This window comes from Pseudonaja textilis, chromosome 3, assembly GCF_049901715.1.
Source record: "Pseudonaja textilis isolate UNSWEBS1 chromosome 3, rPseTex1.2, whole genome shotgun sequence".
Classification (NCBI taxonomy): Eukaryota; Metazoa; Chordata; class Lepidosauria; order Squamata; family Elapidae; genus Pseudonaja; species Pseudonaja textilis.
Window position 1 is genome coordinate 72,000,477 of NC_141992.1, and position 23,109 is coordinate 72,023,585.

The following is a 23,109-nucleotide window of genomic DNA, read 5'->3' on the forward strand; positions in this document are numbered from 1 at the left end:
AATGACGTTTCTGAAAAAAATAAGGATTGGTTAAAAAGCATCTGAAAAGCTAAGTCAAGGAGCAAGTGCTTTCAGGAACAGAGATAGTTCTCAACTAACAGCAGTTCATTCAGTGACTGTTGAAAGTTACAAGGACACTGAAAAAGGTGACAGGACCATTTTTCACACTTATGACTATTGCAGCATCTCCTTCTTCATGTGATCAAAATTCAGATGCTTGGCAACTGGCTCATATTTATGATGATTGCAGTGTCCTGGGGCTCTTGTGATCCCCCTTTGCAAACTTCTGACAAGCCAAGCCAATGGGGAAGCTGGATTCACTTAATAACTCACTAAATTAACAACTGCAGTGATTCATTGAACAACTGTGGCAAAAAAGGCATAAAATGGGACAAAATTATCCTAACAAATCACTCAGTTAGCAATAGAAATTTGGGGTTCATCTGGGGGTCATTAGTTGAAGACTACCTGTACTTGGGAGGTGTCAGTTAAACAATATATTATAAGAAAAAAGAGAGCTATCAAGTCAAAAAAACTATCGATGGACTTAATGAGCATGTCAAGAAAGCTTTGCAGGAGTAAAAAAAAATGCAAATGAAATGTGTTCTAAATAATGCAGAAATAATTAAATGTAAACTTAGACTAAGTAAATTGATATAGTGAATAAGGGATTCAGTAAAAAGATACTGAAGACCATATGGCTTAGACCAACAATGAAACAGACAGAGCCTGAGAAATTGGCTATGTATACATGGACAGTTTGCATGGGAGCGGTGGGGGAGGGTGCTAAGGAGATTACAGAGAAATGAAATATTTCCTTTTACTATAGAAAATATACAGTGCACATATCTGTTTCTAAACTGTTATTTTTGGGAAGGATATCTAATGAGCTAAAGGGAGAAATGAATACCTAAATCTTATTAACAGATTAACAATTCATAAATAACTTTACCAAGAATTCTTAAAGTATTCAAAAAATGAAACTGCTGATTGTATGCATATTTTAAAATATAGGATGTAAAATAGGATAAAATATAGGATATATATCAACTATATCAGACCGTTAAAATATGCCTGTAAGGGGACTGCAAATCTTATGAAATATTTTACAAAGAGAACTGTTGGATTATCCCGAAAATTACAGGCTTTTAATTCAAAGACTGTACAATCTAAATGGACTGAAAGCATTATTAAAGACAGAAATTATCATTCATATAGAAAGATAAATCCAGCTAAGATGAATCAACACACCTCTTAAAGTTTTCTAAGAAGCGATTGAAAGGTGTTAGTGAGGATGTGAATATGTATGAATATGAATGATCCCGTAATAACATTTATATAGATTTTTGACAAAGTCTCTGACTGAAGATTCCCAGGCAAACTTAACATTCATCAAGCCAGGAATGATTTTCTTATGGATCAGTAACTGAGTAAAGAAAATAAACCAGAATGTAGGACTAAATGAACATTTCTTATTATAAAGAAATATATATGTATTGGGACTAATGCTTTCTATCATGTTTACATACGATTATAACCCTAACTCTAATGTTACATCACTACAATTTATGTACCTAGGGTTGACTTGAAGACCACTGGAAAAGTTCAGCTGGTCCAAAATACATCAGCTTGATGGGTACTGGCTCTTCTTAATGCTGCCCTAGTACATCATTGCTTTGGGAGGTGATCAGGCACTATGATTCTAAGTACAATTAAAGGTGCTGGTCTCTACCTTTGAACATTTAATAGCTTAGGGTCAGTTCCTGTAAAAGTGTGTGTTCAGGAAGAATCATGTACCTACAGGAAGGGAAAGTGTTTAGCTATTGTTTCTTGGAACAGAAAGATGGAATGTCACAGTAACAGGAAATTGACTTAGGCCAAGACTTAGTAGCCTGCATCGCCTACTGCAGGGATCCCCAACCCCTAGTCGATGAACCAATACTGGTCACAGGCCATTGGGAACTGGGCTGCACAAGCAGTGGGAAAGTGTGCGGAGCTCCATTTTCACATGTTGGGGACCACTGCCCTACTGAAGATCTTCCTGCATTAGCAGACTGTCTATTCCAGACATGTTTTCCTCAAACTGTTTTGTCACTTTTGTCCACTTCAACCATTAATCATGTGGGACATGGAAGGTACAAGCCTGATGCCCAGCTGTACAAAAAAATGAAGCTGCCATGGGTTTAATTGGCTATGCCTCTGCCAGTCTATATTAGAGTAACAACCAAGGCAGGGGTGGGATTCTACCAGTTCACACCTATTCGCTAGAACCGGTTGATCACATTCTAAGCAGTTCAGAGAATTGGTTTTTAGAAGAAATTACTGGCCTAATCCTGTAAGGAAGGCAGGTAGGAAACATTCTGGTGTTGCTTACAGAAACTGCCTTTCCATTAACCCTTATTACATTCTTGGCAGGACTAGACTTCCTGTCTCTGGAACTTCTCTGGAGTTTTTTTCCCCTCCTTTGCTGGTACTTTGCTTGTGTGGAGTGACCATTCAAAGTTACAGTGGTACTGAAAAAAGTGACTTATGACCATTTTTCACACTTATGACTGTTGCAGCATCCCCACACTCACAAGAGGCCAGGCAAGGAGATGTGTGCCTTGATGTGAGTGATGTTGAGTTGGCCATGCCCAGCCAGTCACATTACCACCAAGCCAGGCCCACCAACTAAGCCATGCCCACAGAACCGGTTGTTTAAAAAAATGAATACCACCCCTGAACCAAGGGTGTCTTTTCCAACCTTAGTTCCATGCTATCATGACCATGGGTATTTCCTGAATGTCCAGCCTTTGATACCAAACAAGCTAACTACATTTTTGGGGCATTCAAATGTCTGGGCTGTTTTTCATTTACCCATTTGTCATTCAAATACTTTCAGGAAAAAGTTTGCTCTCCTAAAGGCATTGTTAGAATGTGAATACACTTGGAAATGCCAAGGCCCAGGTTGTCTTTTCCTGTAACTGCTTATAACTCAAAGTAAGCACTTGTAACTCAATTCTACATATATGCCGACACTAGAACAGGGCAGATTAGAGTTAAGCAGCCACAAATTCCGGCTGGGAACAGCCTTAATGTTAATCAAAAATGTGAGCAATGTGTACAGTTAGTCCTTGACATACAACCTGTCACTAACTGACTGTTTGAAGTTACGACAGACACTTCCCCCAAAACTACTTACAGCCCAATTTTGAAATTACAATTGCTTTAGCTCTCCCGTCCTATAGTCACATGATTGCATTTTAGATGTTTTGCAACCAACTTTATAACTCTTTTCAGCATTCCATAATCACATGACCACAATTTTGTCGGTTTTTGCTAGTTCTAGCATTTACTACTGGTTTCTAGAAAAAACACCCATTGGATAAAGTGGATTCACTTAATTACTGCGGCAATCGTTAACAATCAGATATGGTCACATTGTGATTCACTTAACAACACTTATGACCATAGTTCTGGGCTCAATTACAGTCAAAAGTTGAGCACTACTATACCTGTATGGAGTAAGATGAAGAATTCTAGATTAGCACTATATCTTCATTAATAACATAAATAAGTCAAGCTTGTACTCAAATCCCAATGAATTTATGAATTTCCCAGGTTTAAGCAGCCATACTGATCTACAGATCCAGTTTTGGAAACTAGACCATTTCAGTCATTGACTCTAACACTACTCATAAGTTAATTATGGAAAACAAGAAACTCCCTCAGCTATAGTTGGTATGACAGAACAACAGGGCCCAGTGTAGTTAAATTACATTAGTAATAAGTACAAATATATACAAAATAAATAGTCTTATCTATTCTGCTTGTGAAATATGTGTTCTGACCCAAACCTGGTTCCAAGAAAGTAAACACAAGACAAAGGCATAACCTTTTTATGTTTAAGATAAGAATCCTGTTTCTTCACAGATAAAAGCCTGCTTCTAGCCAATTAGCTCCAACAAGAAAGAGCCTTGCCAAGTTTTTTCAAGTCTGACAAAAAACAACAGATAAGAAATAGTTTACAAGAGTATTCAAATACCAACTGTAATGTCCATGAAGCTGAGTTCAAAACTTCTTTGCCTTCTGCAAAGAAGGTTAGTTTCACAGCTGGCTTTTATTTTCTTAAAGGAGGGTCCATTACTTTGCAGCCTTACTCTCAAGTCGCCCATGCTGTTGTAATTGTTCTTTTCTCCGAGCAATCCTTCGCGCATGCACACTTGGCACAGGCTCCTCAGGAACCTCCTCATCACTTCTGCTCCTCAATCTCTGATGGTAGCAGTCCACTCCCGAATGGTCCTGGCCCCTAATCTGAGTCCTCGCTCTCCTCAGCCATCTGCACCTGCTGCTGGCTAACCACAACACTCTGAAGGTTTAGGGCAAAGCTGTCATACCCCGGCCTATGGGCTGGATGCATCATGTGCTGGCCATCCCAATGCCTGGTTTAGCAAAGGGGGGAAAGTCCTAATGCGTCACATGACGCCATCATGATGACATGAGTTTCACACCCCTGATGTAGGGGATCAATGTTCTTTTTTTAAAAAATGAAACCCCCAAAATGTAATGAAAATAGAATTGCGGGCATTCAGAACAAAATGTTACATAGAAAAAAATAAGGTATGCTTTACATCATTAATTTTAGTCACTTTACAATGCTGTATCACAGCAAGGTTTTCTCACATAATCCTGTTCTGAAACATAATATAAAAGGACATAGGGTTCTAATTTTTAACAAAGGTGCCTGCCTATTTTAACGCCACATTTGAAAATTAATGTACTATAAGCTGTGCTTTTATATATCCTGCTGCATTAGTGTATTATTCAGTTTACATGAATACATTTGAAACACACCAGAATTAATGCTATCATAAATTGTTATCAAGGATGCGGATTACTTACAGTTGAATTATCCTTAATTCTAACTTGCAGGTGCCACAACTGCTTGGCTTTTAATGACAGGTGAGGCTAGGTCCTAGGGGCTCCTTCAGTCAATAAGATTTCTGTGTCATCAACTTCTACCCCTCCTATCTCAGGCTGTTGGCTTCTGGCTAACTGAAAGCAATTCTTGTTTAAGCATTCGTCTCATGGAGTATCTTTAGCAAGATTTCTTGAGAAGGAATAGGGTTACAAGTATTGTAACAACTGAACTATTTCCTACCTACAACTAATGTATCCCAGAGAACAATATGGCAGAGCCTTTCTCACTTTCTTTGTCATTGTCTCCATGAACTGGAAGGTCTTTTCGCTCATGATGAAAGAACTTGCAGCTGTTTGTTACAAGATTCCTAAATCTTGTATCAGTCTGGGAATTATCATAGTACCTTACTTTTTGGCTATTTCAAGGCAGTAACATGACTTGGTCTACTTTTTTACATTGCCATGCATACAACATTTGGTATGTTGCAGTTACAGGTAGTCCTCGACTTACAACAGTCAATTTAGTGTTTAACTGTTCAAAGTTAAAATAGCACTGAAAAAAGTGACTTATGACCATTTTTCATCCTGTTGCAGCATTCCCATAGACACATGTTCAAAATTAAATTGCTTAGCAACCAGCATGTATTTTTCATGGTTGCAATGTCCTGGAGTCATGTGATCACTTTTGGTAACAAGCAAAAGTCAGTGGGAAGCCAGTTCACTTAACAACTGTGATACTAACTAAACAACTGCAGTGATTTATTTAACAACTCCAACAAGAAAGTCATAAAATGGGGCAAAACTCACTTAGCAACAGAAAATCTGGGTTCAATTGTGGTCATAATTCAAGAGGTACCTGCATTGGGTGAGTGGATGGGTGTCCTGATAAACAACAGGGAAATGACTTTACCCAGGTGGTATATTCTAATAGATATCAGACTGTCAATGTCTTGCTTTGCTCTTGTGACTCATGTAGTCACTTTTTAAGCATTATAATGTTTATTTCAGTAAGCAGCAGGACCTCAAGAACCAAAGTGATGAATAAACAAGCATGACACCTTAAAGTAGAGATGAATTTCATATGACCTGTCCTGCAGCTTCTGAGTCAGTCCACATTCATGGTGCCACAGTGAAACTGTCTAGTTGCCTCTGTTGCAATAAAGGTTGAATCGCCAGTTGATTACTTAAAGAAAGATGTTAAAAGGAAGGTGTGCTAACTTGTCCTTTGCCTCAGGTAGCAACATATGCTGAGTAAAAGCTGGCTATTGTAGCATACATGGCAGTGCTAGCTATAATGGCACTCATAGAACAAAGGCTCTAGGATGGTACAGGGAAATCTGCTGAATCCTCCATTTTACTTTCACAGAATTCCCCTGAGCAATTCTATGTCAGAGATGTTGTAGAAAATTACATTTAATTGCCTGATGGGACCAATTGGGCTTGGCTAAATGGCTTGTTTTCCTAATTGGTGGATGGGATTGAGACTGTACAATGCAAACAATACAGTCAAAACTCACAAAAAATGAATGTGTTATCCATCTTTTAACATTACCCAAGCTGTATAGAATATTGCTAAATTTATTTAAACTCTTTTTTTATTCTATTTTTCTTATAGGGATGCTCTAAGGTACTTTATGCCTAATTATGTGATATTCTGAAATCTGAATAGTCATGATGGTTTGTGATTCTTATTTTTGTACAACATGCTTGGTTACTGTTAACTTAAACATGGTTTATAGAATGGGCCTAGTTTTTTGCTTTGTCTGAAAGAATGATTTCACACCACAAACTGTGTTTGATTGGTTTGTGTGCCATATGAACACAGCTGTAGAGATTTGTGGCTCTGTAGGCCTTTGCTGTCTGGTTTTGTGTGTGTGTGTGTGTGTGTGTGTGTGTGATTATGTTGTATGTACAAATTTGGATTCTGTTATCATTGTAGTTCAACAGGAAGATGATTCAAGTGAGGCTAGTTGAAGAATAAAATTCCAATCTCAATTTTACCATCTAAGTCAGGGGACCCCAACTCCTGATCCATGGACCAATACCAGTCTGTGGTTTATAGGGAACCAGGCCATGAAAGTGGCAGGCAAGTGCACAAAGCTTCATTTGCACATGCGTGGATCTAGGTTGCTTTTGAAACCATCCCCTCCTCTTCCCCCCCACTCTTGTTGCCAGTTCATGGAGATAGAAAGATTTGGGACTGCTGATTGAAGTAATAGTAGCATTTTCTCTATTTTGAATGTGCTAGCCTCTTTCATTTATTTTAAAGATTGATTGGGAATGTAGCACTTGTTCCCTCTATGATGAAACAACAGTTTAGAAAACTTCATTCTTCTGAGAGCATGTGGGCAATTTCCAAATATATATATCAAGCAATTTCCAATCCCATATATCAAACCCAGAAGCCCTGTTTCTTCTTACTAGTAGAGTTTGGGAGCTTTCATGTAGTTGCCATCTAGGTGGTTATATGCTTGTATATAACAGCATGGCTTGATAAGTAGGCACAGGACAGCACCAGTTCTTTAAAACTCTTAAATAAGTATTCTATTATTTTTTTTGTCCCCATTCTCTCATTCTAACAATCAAAAACATCCATTTTTCATTTTCCTTGTGCTATGAAATTGGGTCCAGATGCCAATTTAATTTGTTTCAAAAGGACAATTTATGTTTAAATCTGGGTGACGATTGTAATGTTAAAATAAAATGAGTGTTTGACCATTAAGCATTCCTCAAAAGTAGGTGAGATTAGTCCATTTTTGAAACAATAGGCCTTTTTTTTTTTAAAAAAAAAAGATCTAATCAAAGATTCAATTACGGCAGCATTGAAATTTTACATTCCAGCAGGGTGGGGATAAAACATATGGCAAGTAAAAAAGCAAAGCAGCCCTGGCTTGAGTAATTATTCTCCATAGTCTTAACTTCATGTGAGCATTGACCAAGTCTTCCTTCTGAAAAAAAAATCCTATCTTGGTTCAATAGAGGAAATTCTTTGGAAACACACTTTTATTTTTAATTGTGTCTTGGTGTTACAAGTAGACAAATAGAAGTGAAATCAATAAATCCTAGGATTATTCAGTTATCCAGATTCAAAATGAAAAATGTGATTTGAAGCATTCCTAGACTCACTGTAGTACTTTTGGGGAAGATGCTGAACACATTTTTTTTCTACAGATCACATATCAGTTGTAGAAGGCAGCTATCTAAACAGAGGAAAAAAATGCAGTTTCTCTAAGGTACTCCAGAAATATGCTATAAATGCACTTGTACAAGCTCTGAACCAAATGTTGCCCTTCAAATTTAGATCTGTGCACAGCTCTAGTTAATAAAATAATACATTATGTGCATTGAATTTAGTTTTAAACCCCTCAAAATTTCTGCTGTCCAGAAATACTATTGCTACTACTATTTAGGTGTGAATCATCTACAGTTATATTGACAGTCTAAGACTGGGCGAAGCTTCATAATTCAAACCCAGCCAAGAACCTGAGAATTATTAATATAGCATCTAAGAACATAGGCTTCAAAAAGGGTTTTTTTTTGGGGGGGGGGATTGGGTGGTTTGTTTGTTTTTTTGTAAAATGTGGGCATGTGGGTCTGATAAATTCAATATTTCTAGTTATCAAGGAAGTCTTTTAGGTATCACTCCAAGGGTTCCAATCATGCGTGGTATAACAATGGATTTCTTTTTTCCATAAACATTTTCTTTTTCTTTACTGTGATTCATCATACAGCCAGAAAGCTTTAGCATTTTTATTCAAATTCTTCCCAAGTACATGAGATAAGCATGGGTGGTTTGATGTTGTTAAATGTATTACTGCAAAATGTAAGCTGTTCCAAAAAGTGCTGCCTTTTGCAATTGACTGGTAGTGATTTTGTCAATGCCAATGGTGTTCAGGCATTAGTTGTTTTAGGATTGCACTCAATATGCCTGTTCCTATTGATACTAGCTTTGCTTTGTTTTTTCATAGTCATTCTACATCTATTTGCAAGTCTTTGCATTTTGTGATTTTATTTATTTATATCCCACCTTTAGTATTTTTTATAAACAACTCCAGGCAGCAAATGTATCTAATATTCCTTGGTCCTATTTTCCCCACAATAGCAACCCTGTGAGGTGGATTGGGAAAGAATGATTGGCCCAAAGTCACTTGTCTGGCTTTCATTCCTAGATGGGACTAGAACTCAGGGTCTCCCCTATTAGCCCAGTATCTGAACACAGGACCAAACTAGCTATCTCCAGTTTTTAGGTGGTCCACTATTTTTTTCTTTCAAAGGTGGCTTTGCTTTCTGTTGCTGTCTTCCCAACTCTGGCTTTCTGTGTGATTTTCTTAAGATTTGAAGTAGCTCAGACCATAGAGGCAAACTAGGGTGTGAATGTGTGTGGGGGGGTGGGGGGGTGGGGGGGAGGTCAGCAATAGAGGAAGCCAGTATAGTTCTTGAATTGTTTTCATTGTCTGGTTTAACAATGCCTCCTCTGCCTTCATCTCAGAAGGAACAGAGCCCTCTAATTATAAAAGAAACCAAGACTAACTGAGCATCTAGCACAGCACAAAAACAACAGAATAGATTTGCCTGTTCCAAAGAAATAGCTAGACAAGCATTGAAATATGCCAATACTGTAATATCAAACATGTCACCAGTTCCCTGCAAGAAACAAATTAACTCATGTGAAGCATGGCTGCACTTGTAACTGAAAACTTGGAATACAGAATCAACAAAGAAAAAAAAAAAGCCAAACAGTGCACTATCAATATGGAAGATATGGACAATGAGATCAGCATGTTAAGATTGGGTGCAAGCATGCTAGAATAGACGAAAGAAAAGAAGCTGAAGAACAAGAAGAACAAAGAACTGCCAAACTGCGGTCAACTGGCAGTCAGCAGAAGTAACCTGCAGTACTACATTCTAACCACTGAACCACTAACAGCCATAGCTGTTTAACAACTCATTAAGAATCATTGCTAGAAAAAAAAATCAGCAGATACTATATAATCTATTGTATAATCAACAGGCAGATTTTCCAGTATCAGTGAAATCAGAAATGTTTCTACCAATCCATCAGTGAAAGACTGCAGTGAACCAGTCAACACCTAGTGATGGGATCAAGGAGGTAGGACATGTTCTTAGAACTGTAATGTCTTGGGGTGGGAAGTCAAAACATATAAAATGTGGACATGTCATAATAATGCAAGCCATTGTATATGTACTGATGTTATATCCATATACAAAAGGTGGCTCTTTGTAAGATTGTATCCAAATCTTACCTGATATGACTTAACTCTGTAGATGCTGTGCCATGGAAATAGAATAGTAATGGGAGAGGTCTTCTCTTATGGGTTTAGATGTTCTGACTGTTTCTTGGGTGCTAGTTTGTTTTAGTTATAAGCAATAACTTCTTTTATATGTTAATCCCGGTTTCTCCCACCCACTGTGTAAGCTATTTTGAGCCTTCTTGGACTCAGTACCATAAAACTAATGAAGAAAGATAAATACAATGTTAAATAAAACCCACAGTAGTATGGGATGAATAGTTTCGTGATTCTTTAGGTGGAATTAACTGCTTCAGTGCATACCAATAGGCAAGGGATATTTCTACTCTCTTTTTATATTCAATATGATATCACCATATGGTCCAGAAGAAAACACCATTTGGTACAGATCCTTACCTTGGAATAAAACTATTTTTTTAACTAAAAAGGATAATAAAAGTTCTGCTTTTGTTTATGAAATTATTTCAACAATACACTAAAACATAAAACTTCAGGGAAATATCTTTCTCTTCTAGGAAATCTCCTTACAACACCCAGCTAGGTTCCACTGAATTTGCTTTCAAGTTATTATCTAGCTACCAGCTACATTATCTCAATAAGCAAAAGTAGTATTTCAACCTTGTCTATCCAAGATCTAATCATCAATACTTTTAATTTTACCACTACTAACCATCATTACTATTAATTTTCTGCTAACACTATCAGACACAGTGTTATGCAGGGGTGGGATTCAAATTTTTTAACAACCGGTTCTGTGGGCATGGCTTAGTTGGTGGGAGTGGCTTGGTGGTCATGTTATTGGCTGGACATGGCCAATTACATAAAGGCAGGCATCTCCTCTTCTGGCCTCTCGTGACTGTGGGGATGCTGCAACAGTTGTAAGTGTGAAAATGGTCATAAGTCACTTTTTTTCAGTGCCATTGTAACTTTGAATGGCCACTCGACACAAGCAAAGTACCAGCAAAGAAGTTCCAGAGACAGGAAATCTAGTCCTGCCAAGAATGTAATAAAGGTTAACAGAGAGGCAGTTTCTGTAAGCAACACCAGAATGTTTCCTTTCTCCCTTCCTTACAGGATTAGGCCAGTAATTTCTTCCAACAACCAGTTCTTTAAACTGTTTAGAATGTTAACAACTGGTTCTAGCGAATAGGTGCAAACTGGTAGAATCCCATCCCTGGTGTTATGTACTTATCTACTTGAAAAAAATAGCACAATGACAAATGACAAAAGAAGAAGTCTTATTTTAAAGAAATAACACAAGTATTTGAAAAAGGAATCACATTTTCTTTTTCTTCAATCAAGGTTTAACTGCAAAGTGCTCTGCAAAGCACTAAGAACTAGAAGAATGTGCAAATAGATTTTGAGGAACAATTGCTATCTGTCTTCCCCCGTGATAATAATTAGTTGCAGTGTACAATTTATCTACTTCTTAATATAATTAACTCTCTAAAAAAATGGGACTATATGGTTTACAAATATTCCCATGTTCCATGTGATGAAGAAAATATTTTTTTGTTAATGGAAAAGTAGTATAGTGGATACTCTATTATATGTATCCCACTTGTCTCAGATTATATTTATTTTCCTTGCCAAATGTTATATTCATTTCTGGTCATTTCATTAGTTATTCATCTGAGAGCATAACTTTATTGGCCTTCTCAAGCATTTTTTAAAATGGGCAAGCTTTTCAAAAGTCTGTGTCTGGCATCAAGATGTTTCTATGACAGGCAAGATGTCGCAAAAGTGAAGACAAATACAATTATCTTGATTTTTAAGACACTATGTCTGGGTAGTCAAGATTTATATGAAATATGGGAGCCAGCCAAGGCAATGAAATTCAAATTCACTTGATACCAATGGTATTTAGGCTGCTTTTGGGCTTCAGAGATTGACAGAAAAAAATGTGTTTTTTTTTTAATTTAACTGTTGAATTTTCACTCTTCAAAATTTAATTCAACTTTCTTAAGCAAAAGAGTGGTGGATATGGGACTAAAGTAGAGATACTAGTTGTGGATAAACAAAGCTGTAGATAATTTTGGATAATCTACATTTTTAAGAAGTCAGATGTAGTTTTAAAAAACCTTGGTTATCATTAAATTATAATTAAAATGATTTAAAAAAACATGTATGTTTGCAATAATAGGGAAAATAAACATATAATAACATTGAACACTGCTTCAAGTTGCACTGAGTATCAGTATATGTATTCAGTATCATTTCTTACTGCTCCATCCACTAGCTGTGTTAAACAATAAATGTCTCAAGGCAACATTAGTAATCCACAAGTCACTATAGATGGTTCCTAATGTTCATAACCCAAATTTGCAAAGTATTGCTATAGGAGATATGAATATATTTGCTAATGGGTGATCCAGTGCTGTTTTCCAAATTGGTCTACTGAATAATGATTGAAAAAACTGTGGAAAGTAGTGCAGGCAAATTAAAATAGAAAACATTTTGGCAGGCTATGATAATTATGATGCCCTTTGTTAAATTATGTCTGCTTCTTGGTGATTCTATGGACCAGTTCTCTCCACATTTTCTGGTCAAAATAATTTCTTTCTTTTTGTTTTTATGTTGTTTTATGCTCTAGCTAGTGTTGGGCTTTGATGGGGTCTAACCACCATGTTTTTTTGAAGGCATGGTTTCTTTTAATTGCTGACCATTCTGAGCACAACTGCCTTTTCCAATGAGTTTGATTACATGGCACAATCAAAATAAATATGGTGGAATTTTGTGATTCTGCATTTCAGCTATATGTTTGGTTTTATATGCTATTGCTTGTTGGACATCTTTGCAGTCCAAGGGATGTGCAAAAGCCTTCTCCAACCCCATAGCTTGAATTGATTGATTTTCCTCATGTCTAGTTTTTTCATGGTCCAACTTTCATAACCATAGAGAGATATGGGAAGCATGATAGTTGCCAGACTCATGCCTTGTTTTTTTATACTCAATTCCATGCTTGTAACTGCTGTGGGACCCAGTGCATTTTAACAGTTTATTTCTGGATTGTGTCGAACTTCTTTGATCAATCTGAAATCTTAGGAAAGTGAATTCTTACATGCATTTGATCTCTTCAGCATCAATTGTTATTTTGACATTTCCATTCCTCGCAGTGGTCATGAGCTTGGCTTTTTTATGTTCAGGAAGAAACCAAATTTCTCACTTTCTTCTTTCATCCTTTTGATCAGATGTTCCCAGCCTTACTTGGTTTCTGAGAGTTGTGGTGTTGCCAGCATATCAATGCTTGTGGATCTTCCTTCCTCCAATCTTTCTCTGATTTTTGATCCATCAAGTTCCTTCTTCTTCATAATCACTTTGGCATAGAGGTTGAAAAAGAAAGATGAAAGAGAACAATGACAGCTGCACTCCTTTCTCTATTTTGAACCAATAACTGTCTCCATGTAGTGATTTGCACAGTGGATTCATGATTTGCAACTGCAACTGTACCAACTTGACTGGATGTGTTGACACCCCTAGATCTTCCAGAGCTGTCCATGGGCAACCCAAGTATTTTTATTCCTCACTTTAACTTCACTAACAACCCAACTTGTCAGAAAGCCGATACTGTCCTTCGCTCATAAATTATCATTTAAAGATATTAAAAATATAGTTTCCAGGAGGGAGGGGAAGAAGTACTGATTCACATGGAATCTCAACACTGATCTGGTTGGAGATGATAGGAGTTAATATCTAACATAACTAGTTCAAGTAGGCTGGCTTAACAATTTGTAACAAAATAAATGATGGCTTTAAAAAGTTTAAATTTATAATTCTGAATCTGACAGGGAAAGATAAGCATATCTAATGGTAGAAATGTAGAGAAGAGAAAGTTGGCAATAAATGCACATTTGCATTTTTGCAGGTATCTTAAGAGCTATTAAATAGAAAGGAGAAATATAAAATGACCATCTTTTCCTTTGCTTGGAGGATTCCAGGCAGAGACTAAGCAACCACTCACTGTTGCAAATCTGGATCTTTGTGCCATTGATTTTGCTTGTGGATTTTTAACAAACCACTTGTGGAAACAAAGTGCTGGGCTAGACTGAACTTTCTTCTGATACATTAAGATACAGGTAATTCATATGTAATGGAAGATAACATTTTTTCCCACATGTTTTAAGACAGCATACATGTCTGATAGTGGTAGGAAACGTGTCCATATCATTACATTCAAAGAGATCAACATGGGTGTAGCTCCACTACTATTAATGTCTCACACACCTAAGTCAGTAAATCTAATGTGCTGACAGCAGGTTAGAGATGAGAAGTAAATGGTAGAGTACTTTTTGCCTCGCCTTCTTAATAACAGATCAGGAGTAGCATAGCTAGCTCAATAATCAGATAGGAGCAAAATTAAACAAAAAAAATCTGTCAACCCCCAAGTCTCCCAATGAGGCCTGTGCAGAGTAACGTGCTACTTTGTACACAACAAGTAATAATTAGAATAATAATGTTATTTATAACTGTAAAGTTATTTATAAAGAGGCCCTTGCAGTTATGAAATAGTCTACACTTTGTAAAAAAAAAACTCTTTTGAATGTCCTCCTAGTTGCAAAGGCCTTCTTATGGAAGCAGGTGGGGTGTGGGGAAATGATTTATTTCATCCCCCCTACCTAATTGTGGGACTTCTTTTTTCCTTTTAGTAGAATTGCCATCTGTCTGCTTTTAGTAAGAAGGCCAAGACACATCTTTTAAAATTAACCTTTAAAAGTGTTATAGTAGACTCAGTGTAGAATTTAACAGATTGCAGTGGTATTTTATGATCTGATTGTTGTTCTGTTGTTTAAATATCGTACAACATCTTGACAGCTAGAATAGCTTCTGGTTTTTTGTATAATACTTTGAAGCTTCTCTGCTGCCCCTTGTTGATGTTTTTCTCAGTACTGCATTGTTTTTAATAAGTATATGAACTTAGGTGGAAGCATCTTAGTACAGAATCATAGAATTATCTTTCAAAAAAGTGTTTTTCAAACAAGAAGAAACCTGTTGTTTGACATCTTTCAAACTCTAAATCACAGAGAACACGCCTAACTATATTTGATTTTTAGAAATGCTTGTGATGTAATTGCAAAGTACTATTTTTTTCAAGAGTTTCTAAAACACTAATTATAAACTCACCCACATATTTTACTGCAAAAACTCTATTTTGACATATTTTTGTATTGAGCATAAAAAGGACTTTTAACAGCAAAGTGACATAATCCAGTATTACTTACAAACTTGTATTTATACGTTTCACTCTGGAATTAGAAACTAACCTTCATTGGCTGTGAAATGACAGCATTAAGAATATCTGAGATGACTGTTAAGGCAATGTTCTCTGTGTTATTATGAATACTTCATGAGGCTTAAAATTAACAAAAGTGATGTCATGATAACTGTCTTCCAAAACTTGAAGGGTTGTGTCACAAGGAAGAAAGGGTTGATTTATTATCCAAAGTACCTGAGGGCAGAACAAGCCAAATGGGTGGAAGATCTTCAGAAGACCCAAACTGGAGTTAAGAAGAAATTTCTTATCAATGAGAACAATTAGTCAATCAAATAACTTGCCTGCTGGAGCTGTGGATGCTCCATTGCTGGAGGTTCTTAAGAAAAGATTGGACAGCCATGGAATAAGGACTCCTGCCTTAGGCAGGGGGCTGGACTAGAAAACCTGCAAGGTCCCTTCCTATGAATCTATTTCTAAGATAGTTTAGGGAGGATCAAGTGTGTCAGGTGAAGAAAATATAGAACTGAGCTGGCTAGAATGAATAACAAAAGATTTTGACAACTGGGGGCTCAAATTATTCTTCTAAAGGAACATTTCCATTTAGGAGATAATAGGGAAAACCCAATATTCTTATGGATTATACAACTGCCTTTTAAAAATAAGATTGTAGTGAAGTTGGACTTCAACTTTTATGAATTGTTTTTCTGTGAACGAGGCTGTTCAAGTTAGTTCTTCTGATGGTTTTGAACATTTTTATCTAGTGGTAACGGCACTAAGCAAGAAACCAAGAGGTTGTGAGTTCTAGACCCACTTTAGGCATGAAAGCCATGGGTGACACTAAGCTTGAGCACTAACTCTCTCAGTCCAACCTACCTCATAGGGTTGTTGTTGTGTCGAAAATAGGAGGAGGAAGGAGCTGTATGTTCTCTGCCTTGAGTTATTTGTAAAAATAATAAAAGCAGACTATAAATAAGAAAGTAAAAATCTTTAACATTTGGTTTGATGTTGACCTTCACACTACAAAGGGGCTTTGAGTCTGTGATCCATGACTGAATGTGGTCTTTGGAACTTTTCATATCATGGCTGTTGAAAACAAACAGAATTTTTCATCATTTTTAGAGTACAACATCTTCAAGACAAGCCCTAGCATAAGCTTATCATATCATATCATATCACATCAAAACAAAACAAGAAATGAAACAACAAAATTTTCCTGCTGCCTTTCACCTTTCATCCTTTATTCCTGAATGTTAACTATAGCCCTTGGTTTCCCAAAACTGCTACTCTGTTCTACATGGCAGCTCTATGCTTCTGGATAAATTGAAAAAGAGGACATGCATACTCTTCAGAGATCTTTAAGCTGATATTTGTATTTGGCCATGAAACTTTAATTACATTTAATGTGTGAAAAAAAAAAATCAAAAGCAATTTATTTTCCTTAGAATGATTGAGAATGTATTTCTGGAAATACCGGAAGTGATGAAACGGCCCATTTTTTGGCCTCCAAAGGCTGCAGAGGCTTCCCTTGAGCTTCTGGGAGGCCTAAAAAGGGTTCAAACAAGTCGAAAATCAGCTGGGAGGCAGTGCAGGTAAGGGGGAGGCGATGAGGGATTGTGTACACATGCGCAGGGGGTGAGGGGGCTGCACGCATTGCCTTCTGGGTGCTAGCATGCGAGTGTGCGCATGCACCACTGGTCTAGACACTTGGCTACTACAGTATTGGAGGACAAGTCTGGAAAAAGTCATAACTCTCTCCTTTTAGGATAGATTTTCAGTTTAATAACTGAACCTTAAGTGTTAGGCTGATATTTGTGCTATAGATTATGAACACTAATATTGTGAACACCAAAATACAAAGAGATGCATTTACCTTTTATTTTGATAATGATGCATTAATATGTCTCTGGAAGAAAAAAGAAAGAAAAAGGAAGGAAAGAAGTTATTTGCAGTGATTAATTCTGATGAACAAATCTTCACGAAGCTTTTATCGATGGTAATAGGCTGATTTCAGTCTGATTTCAAAAATGTTGCCAGATTTTAGAAACATTCTTATCCAACTGATCTTTTCCATAGACTCAACAATAGTGTTAGAATTAGCATCTCTGCTACAGACAGCTTTTTGTCTCAAATAATGGAGGCCATGATATGCTTAGAAGCTCTAAGCCACAGGGCCTACATTTCATTGCCACTTGTTGCTTAATTTGCCACCTTACACAATTGCTTATCTAGCAACCACCAACTAGGCTAAAAAACACCCAAATGACTTGCAGAAATGGCCAATTATTATTACACAATTACCCACTTTTCATCTGCAATTGCTATAATTATTCAAACGCAAAATCTAACCACTTATACTACAAATACCCTTTTGTACATACAATTTGTATGCTGGTACATTAGAAAAAAGAAAGAAAAAAAGTGTCTAGCGTGGCAAAGAGCCTGAAAGCACAGAGAGCAGTAGGGGTTGGTAAGTAAACAATTTGAAAAATTCTGATCTGTGTGAAGTCATTTCTTTGCTGTAGGTCAGAAATAACTTGAGAATATTAATTATAGGTATTTATCATAGTTTATACAGTTCTTTTGTGGGGTCTTGTCGGTGATCAAAGTTGCTATTTGAATGCCTATCATCAAATGGCCTAACAATGGTGGGGATAGTTTATTTGCTAAATCTAATATGCCATTAAATTGACTCATTTCCGTCTATTCTCAGTCATTAGCATCCTGATAAAAGAGACAGTTCTATTGGAACAAACTTCATTTGTTGCAATCCAGTGTGCTAATTAAATACTTCTCAATTTACGGTTTGGATTATCTTGTTTCTACACCCGTGAGAGGTGGCCTGTCTAAAACTGGGCAGATCTAGGGGAATGTGAAAGGAAATGGTCCGTGGAGTATAATTTTAAAATGCAACAAAATATTGAAATATTGATATAAATTTCTGAAGCCATGAATTAATATGTTTGCCTTGTTAGTCAGACTTGCACTTTCTGTGAAAACTGGAGGTAAAGATTTAAAAGCTCAAACCACATAAAACAAAGAAAAACGTAACAGGAAATTCCCATCTGAAACAGGCAAGTGCTAACTCCAATTATTTGCACAAAATGGAAATGATGACATTTACTTTTCTTTCGTCTCTTTCCTATTTCTGAACTTTTATTCAATAATAGGGACAAAAGGGGTGGGATCCCCCAGGGGTGGGATTCTACAGGTTCGCACCTATTCGGTAGAACCGGTTGTTAGCATTGTAAGCAGTTTGGAGAACCGGTTGTTAGAAGAAATTACTGGCCTAATCCTGTAAGGAAGACAAGAAGGAAACATTCTGGTGTTGCTTAATGAAACTGCTTCTCCATTAAACTTTATTACATTCTTGGCATGACTAGACTTCCTGTCTCGGGAACTTCTCTGGAGGTTTTTTCCCCTCCTTTGCTGGTACTTTGCTTGTGTGGAGTGACCATTCAAAGTTAACAATGGCACTGAAAAAAGTGACTTATGACCATTTTTCACACTTATGACTGTTGCAGCATCCCCACAGTCATGAGAGGCCAGGCCAGGAGATGCGTGTCTCGATGTGAGTGATATTGAGTTGGCCATGTCTACCAACTAAGCCACGCCCACAGAACTGGTTGTTAAAAAAATTGAATCCCACCCCTGGACAAAACACTGTAGTAGAAAAGTAACCAGGAATTAGATCAATGACAGATGAAGAGATTCATGACCAGGGATCACTTTTGATCTTTTAAAAAGGCTATTAAAGAAGAGGGGGAGAAGAAAAACCCCATTATTTTAACTGTACTAATGGAACGAAGTTATGTTTAAATAAAATGGCTTCTGCTATCATGTAGGCTTTGAATCGCAGATGACTTCACTATCTAGTAACTTCTATATAAAAAGTACAAATTTGTCTTTTGGTGATTTCTGTTATGGAATATTTTCGCACTCATTCCCAAAATATTCCGGTGCTATAGGTGATTGAAATATACTGTGGTCACCATAGCATTTTTGATGTGTTGCCACACTGCATAATACGTTCATGAAAAATTAATTAGTTATTCAATAATAATAGCAATAGCAATAACAATAATAACATATTAAATTTCTATGCTGCTCAATCCCCAATGATACTGGGCAGTTATATCAGACTGAAATAGCAATGTATCAGGATAAGCTTCCATAGGAGCTCTGTGGCGCAGTGGTTAGAGTGCAGTACTGCAAGCTACTTCTGCAACCAGCTGCCTACAATTTGGCAGTTCAAATCTCACCAGGCTCAAGATTGACTCAGCCTTCCATCCTTCCGAGATGGGTAAAATGAGGACCCAAATTGTGTTGGGGGCAATATGCTGATTCTGTAAACTACTTAGAGAGGCCTGTAAGCACTATAAAGCGATATATAAGTGCTGTTGCTATAATCTTTACTGAGATGAAATAAAACATTACATTTAACCAACAGGAGCCTTGAGAAAAAAATCTCTGGGTCATTCCAATAGGAATCTCATTTCGGGAATTTCTCATGCCCCGCCCCTTTTTTTTTACATTTTACATGCCTATTTTACATGCTAGTCCTCAACGTTGTAACTATACTGAAATCATTCCAAATAAGTTTATGTATGTATGTATATATGCCACTTTGAGTCAATTTTGACTCCTAGTTACCACCTGGACAAGTCCATATATTTTTCTTTGCAAAGTTTTTTTGGGAGAGGAAGTAGCTTGCCATTGCCTCCTTTGTAGGGTTGGGAGAAAGTGACTGGCCCAAAGTCATTTAGCTGACTTTATGTCTAAGGTGGGACTAGAATTCAAGGTCTCCCAGTTTCTAGCCTGAGGTGTTTAACCATTACACCAAACTGGCTCTTCCTCTAAAATGCTACATATCTTTAAAATGAGCCATAGGTTTTTCCTCAATTGCCAATTCTCAAACCAAAAATCTTTCTTGTGCCTGAAAAGAAAAACAAAACAAAACATTTATGTGCAGGATTGGGCAATTCAGATATATTGTATACCTTTGCATAATGAAGAACTAGATCCTAGAATTCAAAGCAAGTCCTAAGATCAAGCTAAAACTAATAATAATAATAACCCTCTCCCAATTCTATTATTTAAAAAAAAACCCTTTTATTTAATTCTCAAGAATTAATTTAGCAAAAGAACATTTTCCTGGACTTCTAACTTTTTTCTGGGATGGGCAAATGGAATAACTTAGAAACCCTATTCAATGACCACTGAAACCATGAAGCGTTTTTCACTAGGACACCAAGAAATCTATTGAATTTGTCAGCCTCCTTCTTTTCATTTCTTTATCAAGCTGATATACTTCTGAATTGTTAAAAAACAGCTACTCAAAGGAGGATTTAACCGATTCTCATGGTGCTTCGGGTATGAGGGAGATATATTTATGTCTGGACTATGTAGGGGCCGTAACACGGCTAGACCTGGGTGACCTTTATTCTCTCTTTGGTTCAAAAAGAGACGGCTGGAATGCAATTAAAATGCAGTGTTACTTTGCAGTAAAACCTTAGCAACCCAATCAGTTATTGTCTTCTCCCTTTTTTTTTCCAGCTTTGTGTGAGCTTCCCCGCTTTAGTCTCCTTCCTTCAATGGTCTCCTTTCAATTCTCATCAGTTCTAAAACAAAAAAAATCTTGTCACATCATTTGGTTTAATACTGGAGACATACTCAATTCTTAATCTCCCTCAACCTCCACACAATCTTGTTGAAAACTCAAATTAATAATTTTCACATATTGCTCAACTAAGCAAAATGGGTCCTTTCCCCCCTCCCCTTTCATAAAATCAAATATCATTCTTTTTGTAACATAATACATGATACATATTGATTAATATGTCTTGTGAGTGAGGTGTGTGTTTGAGAGACTCATTTTTTAAATGTCAAGCCTGAAATCAAACTGTAAATAATTATTTTGTTAAAAATTACTCTTTTGTGTAGGTGGCAGGATTCATATGTGTTGAAACAAAGGGTTGATTAAAATCTAAAAACAAATTTACATTTGTAGGGAGTTGCAATGCTGTTGTTTTCAATTTGTTATATGCCTTTACCTGGCATGCTATTTCACCCTTCATGACACACGTCAATACCTCCTTTATGTCTGGCTATTACCACTCATTTAAAAATCTATTTTACATGATTCTTTCAGCCAAAAATGGACTGTAATGACATAGAATACAGAATGTGCTTCATAAATTCTCTTGGAATCAATACTTTGGCTGGAAATTTGTCAGTCTCTCCAAGTCATGCATCATTAAACTTTACTGTTATTACAATGGACTGTGCATCAGAGTTCAGTACAAAGTGCCCCTTGGCCAAACATGCTTTTTTTTCCTAAGCAAGAAAAAGGACAGATGACCTAAATGCTTTTACCAACAGGCCATTCCAAGAATTGTCCAATTATTCAATATAAATGGTAGAAATATCTCCAACAGATGAAAATTCACACATCCATGGTAGAACTATTTGGAGATTTCTGCAGAAATCTCCTCTGCAGAAGGTTGAATCTTTGGCAGTAGTGAGAGGCTAATTGCGAAAGATGGACATAAATCGTTATAACACATAAAAAATAAGAATCAAGCAGTTAGAAGAGATGGGAATTATTTAAACTTTACTATTATTTCACCATTCCCATAAAACAAACTTCCTGAAGAGCTGCAATTGAGGAAAAAAATAATCTTGCTTCTCTTGGGTGGCTTATTATAAACAAGATCAGGGAAGAGCAATGACAGCCCTTTTATGACCTGTGGACTTCATCTCCCAGAATTCCTGAGCCATCTCAGGAATTCTGGGCAATGAAATCCACAGGTCATAAAGGGGACACCCGTATTCACTGATTATTGCCGATTCATTATTCCTCTATCAGTTACTTCAGGTTGCAGTGCTGGAGGACAAAAGCACATGTGGAAACTTGCCTACCTTTCAGTTCTGTCTTTTTTGACCGTCTAACTAGTTAATGAAAATGGAATAAAGAAGGGGACAATTTATCTTTTGCCTGGAGCAACAGACAAAACTTGGTTGTGTCTTTTAATCTTCAATCAACAGCTGAGTTAGGAACTTCAAAAATCATCCTGACTCCTGAAAAAAACAGTAATTATGAGTCTTCATTATTTATTTGTTTGTTTGTTTATATTTTATCTGCATTCATTATTTTGATAAATAAATAAGCGAACATACCTGATACAACTTACTCTTCCTATTTTTCCCAAAACAACAACCCTGGGAGGCAGGTTGGCCTGAGAAAGATTAAATGGTTGGAACTCACCCAGATGGCTTTCATACCTAAAGCGGGACTAGAACTGTGCTTCTAAACTGAGGGCCTTAACCACTAGGCCATACTGCTTCATGAGAATTCCTCATTGTCATGTTTGCGTTAGTTTCTGCTTTGATGGGAAGTATTTATAAAAGGTGTTTTCTCAAGGAGATTCTTCTTTATTTATGGAAAAGTGATAGCTAATTAGAGATTCGCCTTAGACTACAGATGGTCCTCAACTTACGACCACAACGGACTCCAAAATTTTTGTTGTTAAGCGAGACAGTTATTAAATGCGTTTCTTCCCCCTTTTGCTTGCCAGTTGTTATCTGAATCTCTGCCATTGTTAAAAAATTGGTAAATTCTTTCTAGTACCCATATGCCACTCTTTTATTATTATTTTTTGTTGTTGTGCCTTTTGTTTCTCAGCTCTTTCATAGTTAAGTTCTTTCCAGGATCTGCAAAGCTTTGGAAAC

General features: G+C 36.8%; 1 protein-coding gene across 5 annotated transcripts in view; it reads right to left on the minus strand.

Moving 5' to 3' along the window:
* LOC148126160 (uncharacterized) overlaps nucleotides 1-23,109 on the minus strand; it is a 90,538-nt gene that overhangs the window by 34,303 nt on the left and 33,126 nt on the right. For 2 of the 5 annotated variants that reach the window (XM_087930093.1, XM_087930092.1), the window contains exons 2-3: nucleotides 17,252-17,284; nucleotides 16,255-16,464 (exon numbers count right to left, since the gene is read on the minus strand). The exons of 1 other annotated variant lie outside the window; for it this stretch is intronic. In XM_087930093.1, the coding sequence (XP_087786219.1) occupies nucleotides 16,255-16,464; nucleotides 17,252-17,274 (233 nt within the window). In that variant the 5' untranslated portion in view covers nucleotides 17,275-17,284. The remainder of the gene's footprint in view (nucleotides 1-16,254; nucleotides 16,465-17,251; nucleotides 17,285-23,109) is intronic. 2 more of the 5 variants (XR_015742896.1, XR_015742897.1) reach the window with 1 other exon arrangement.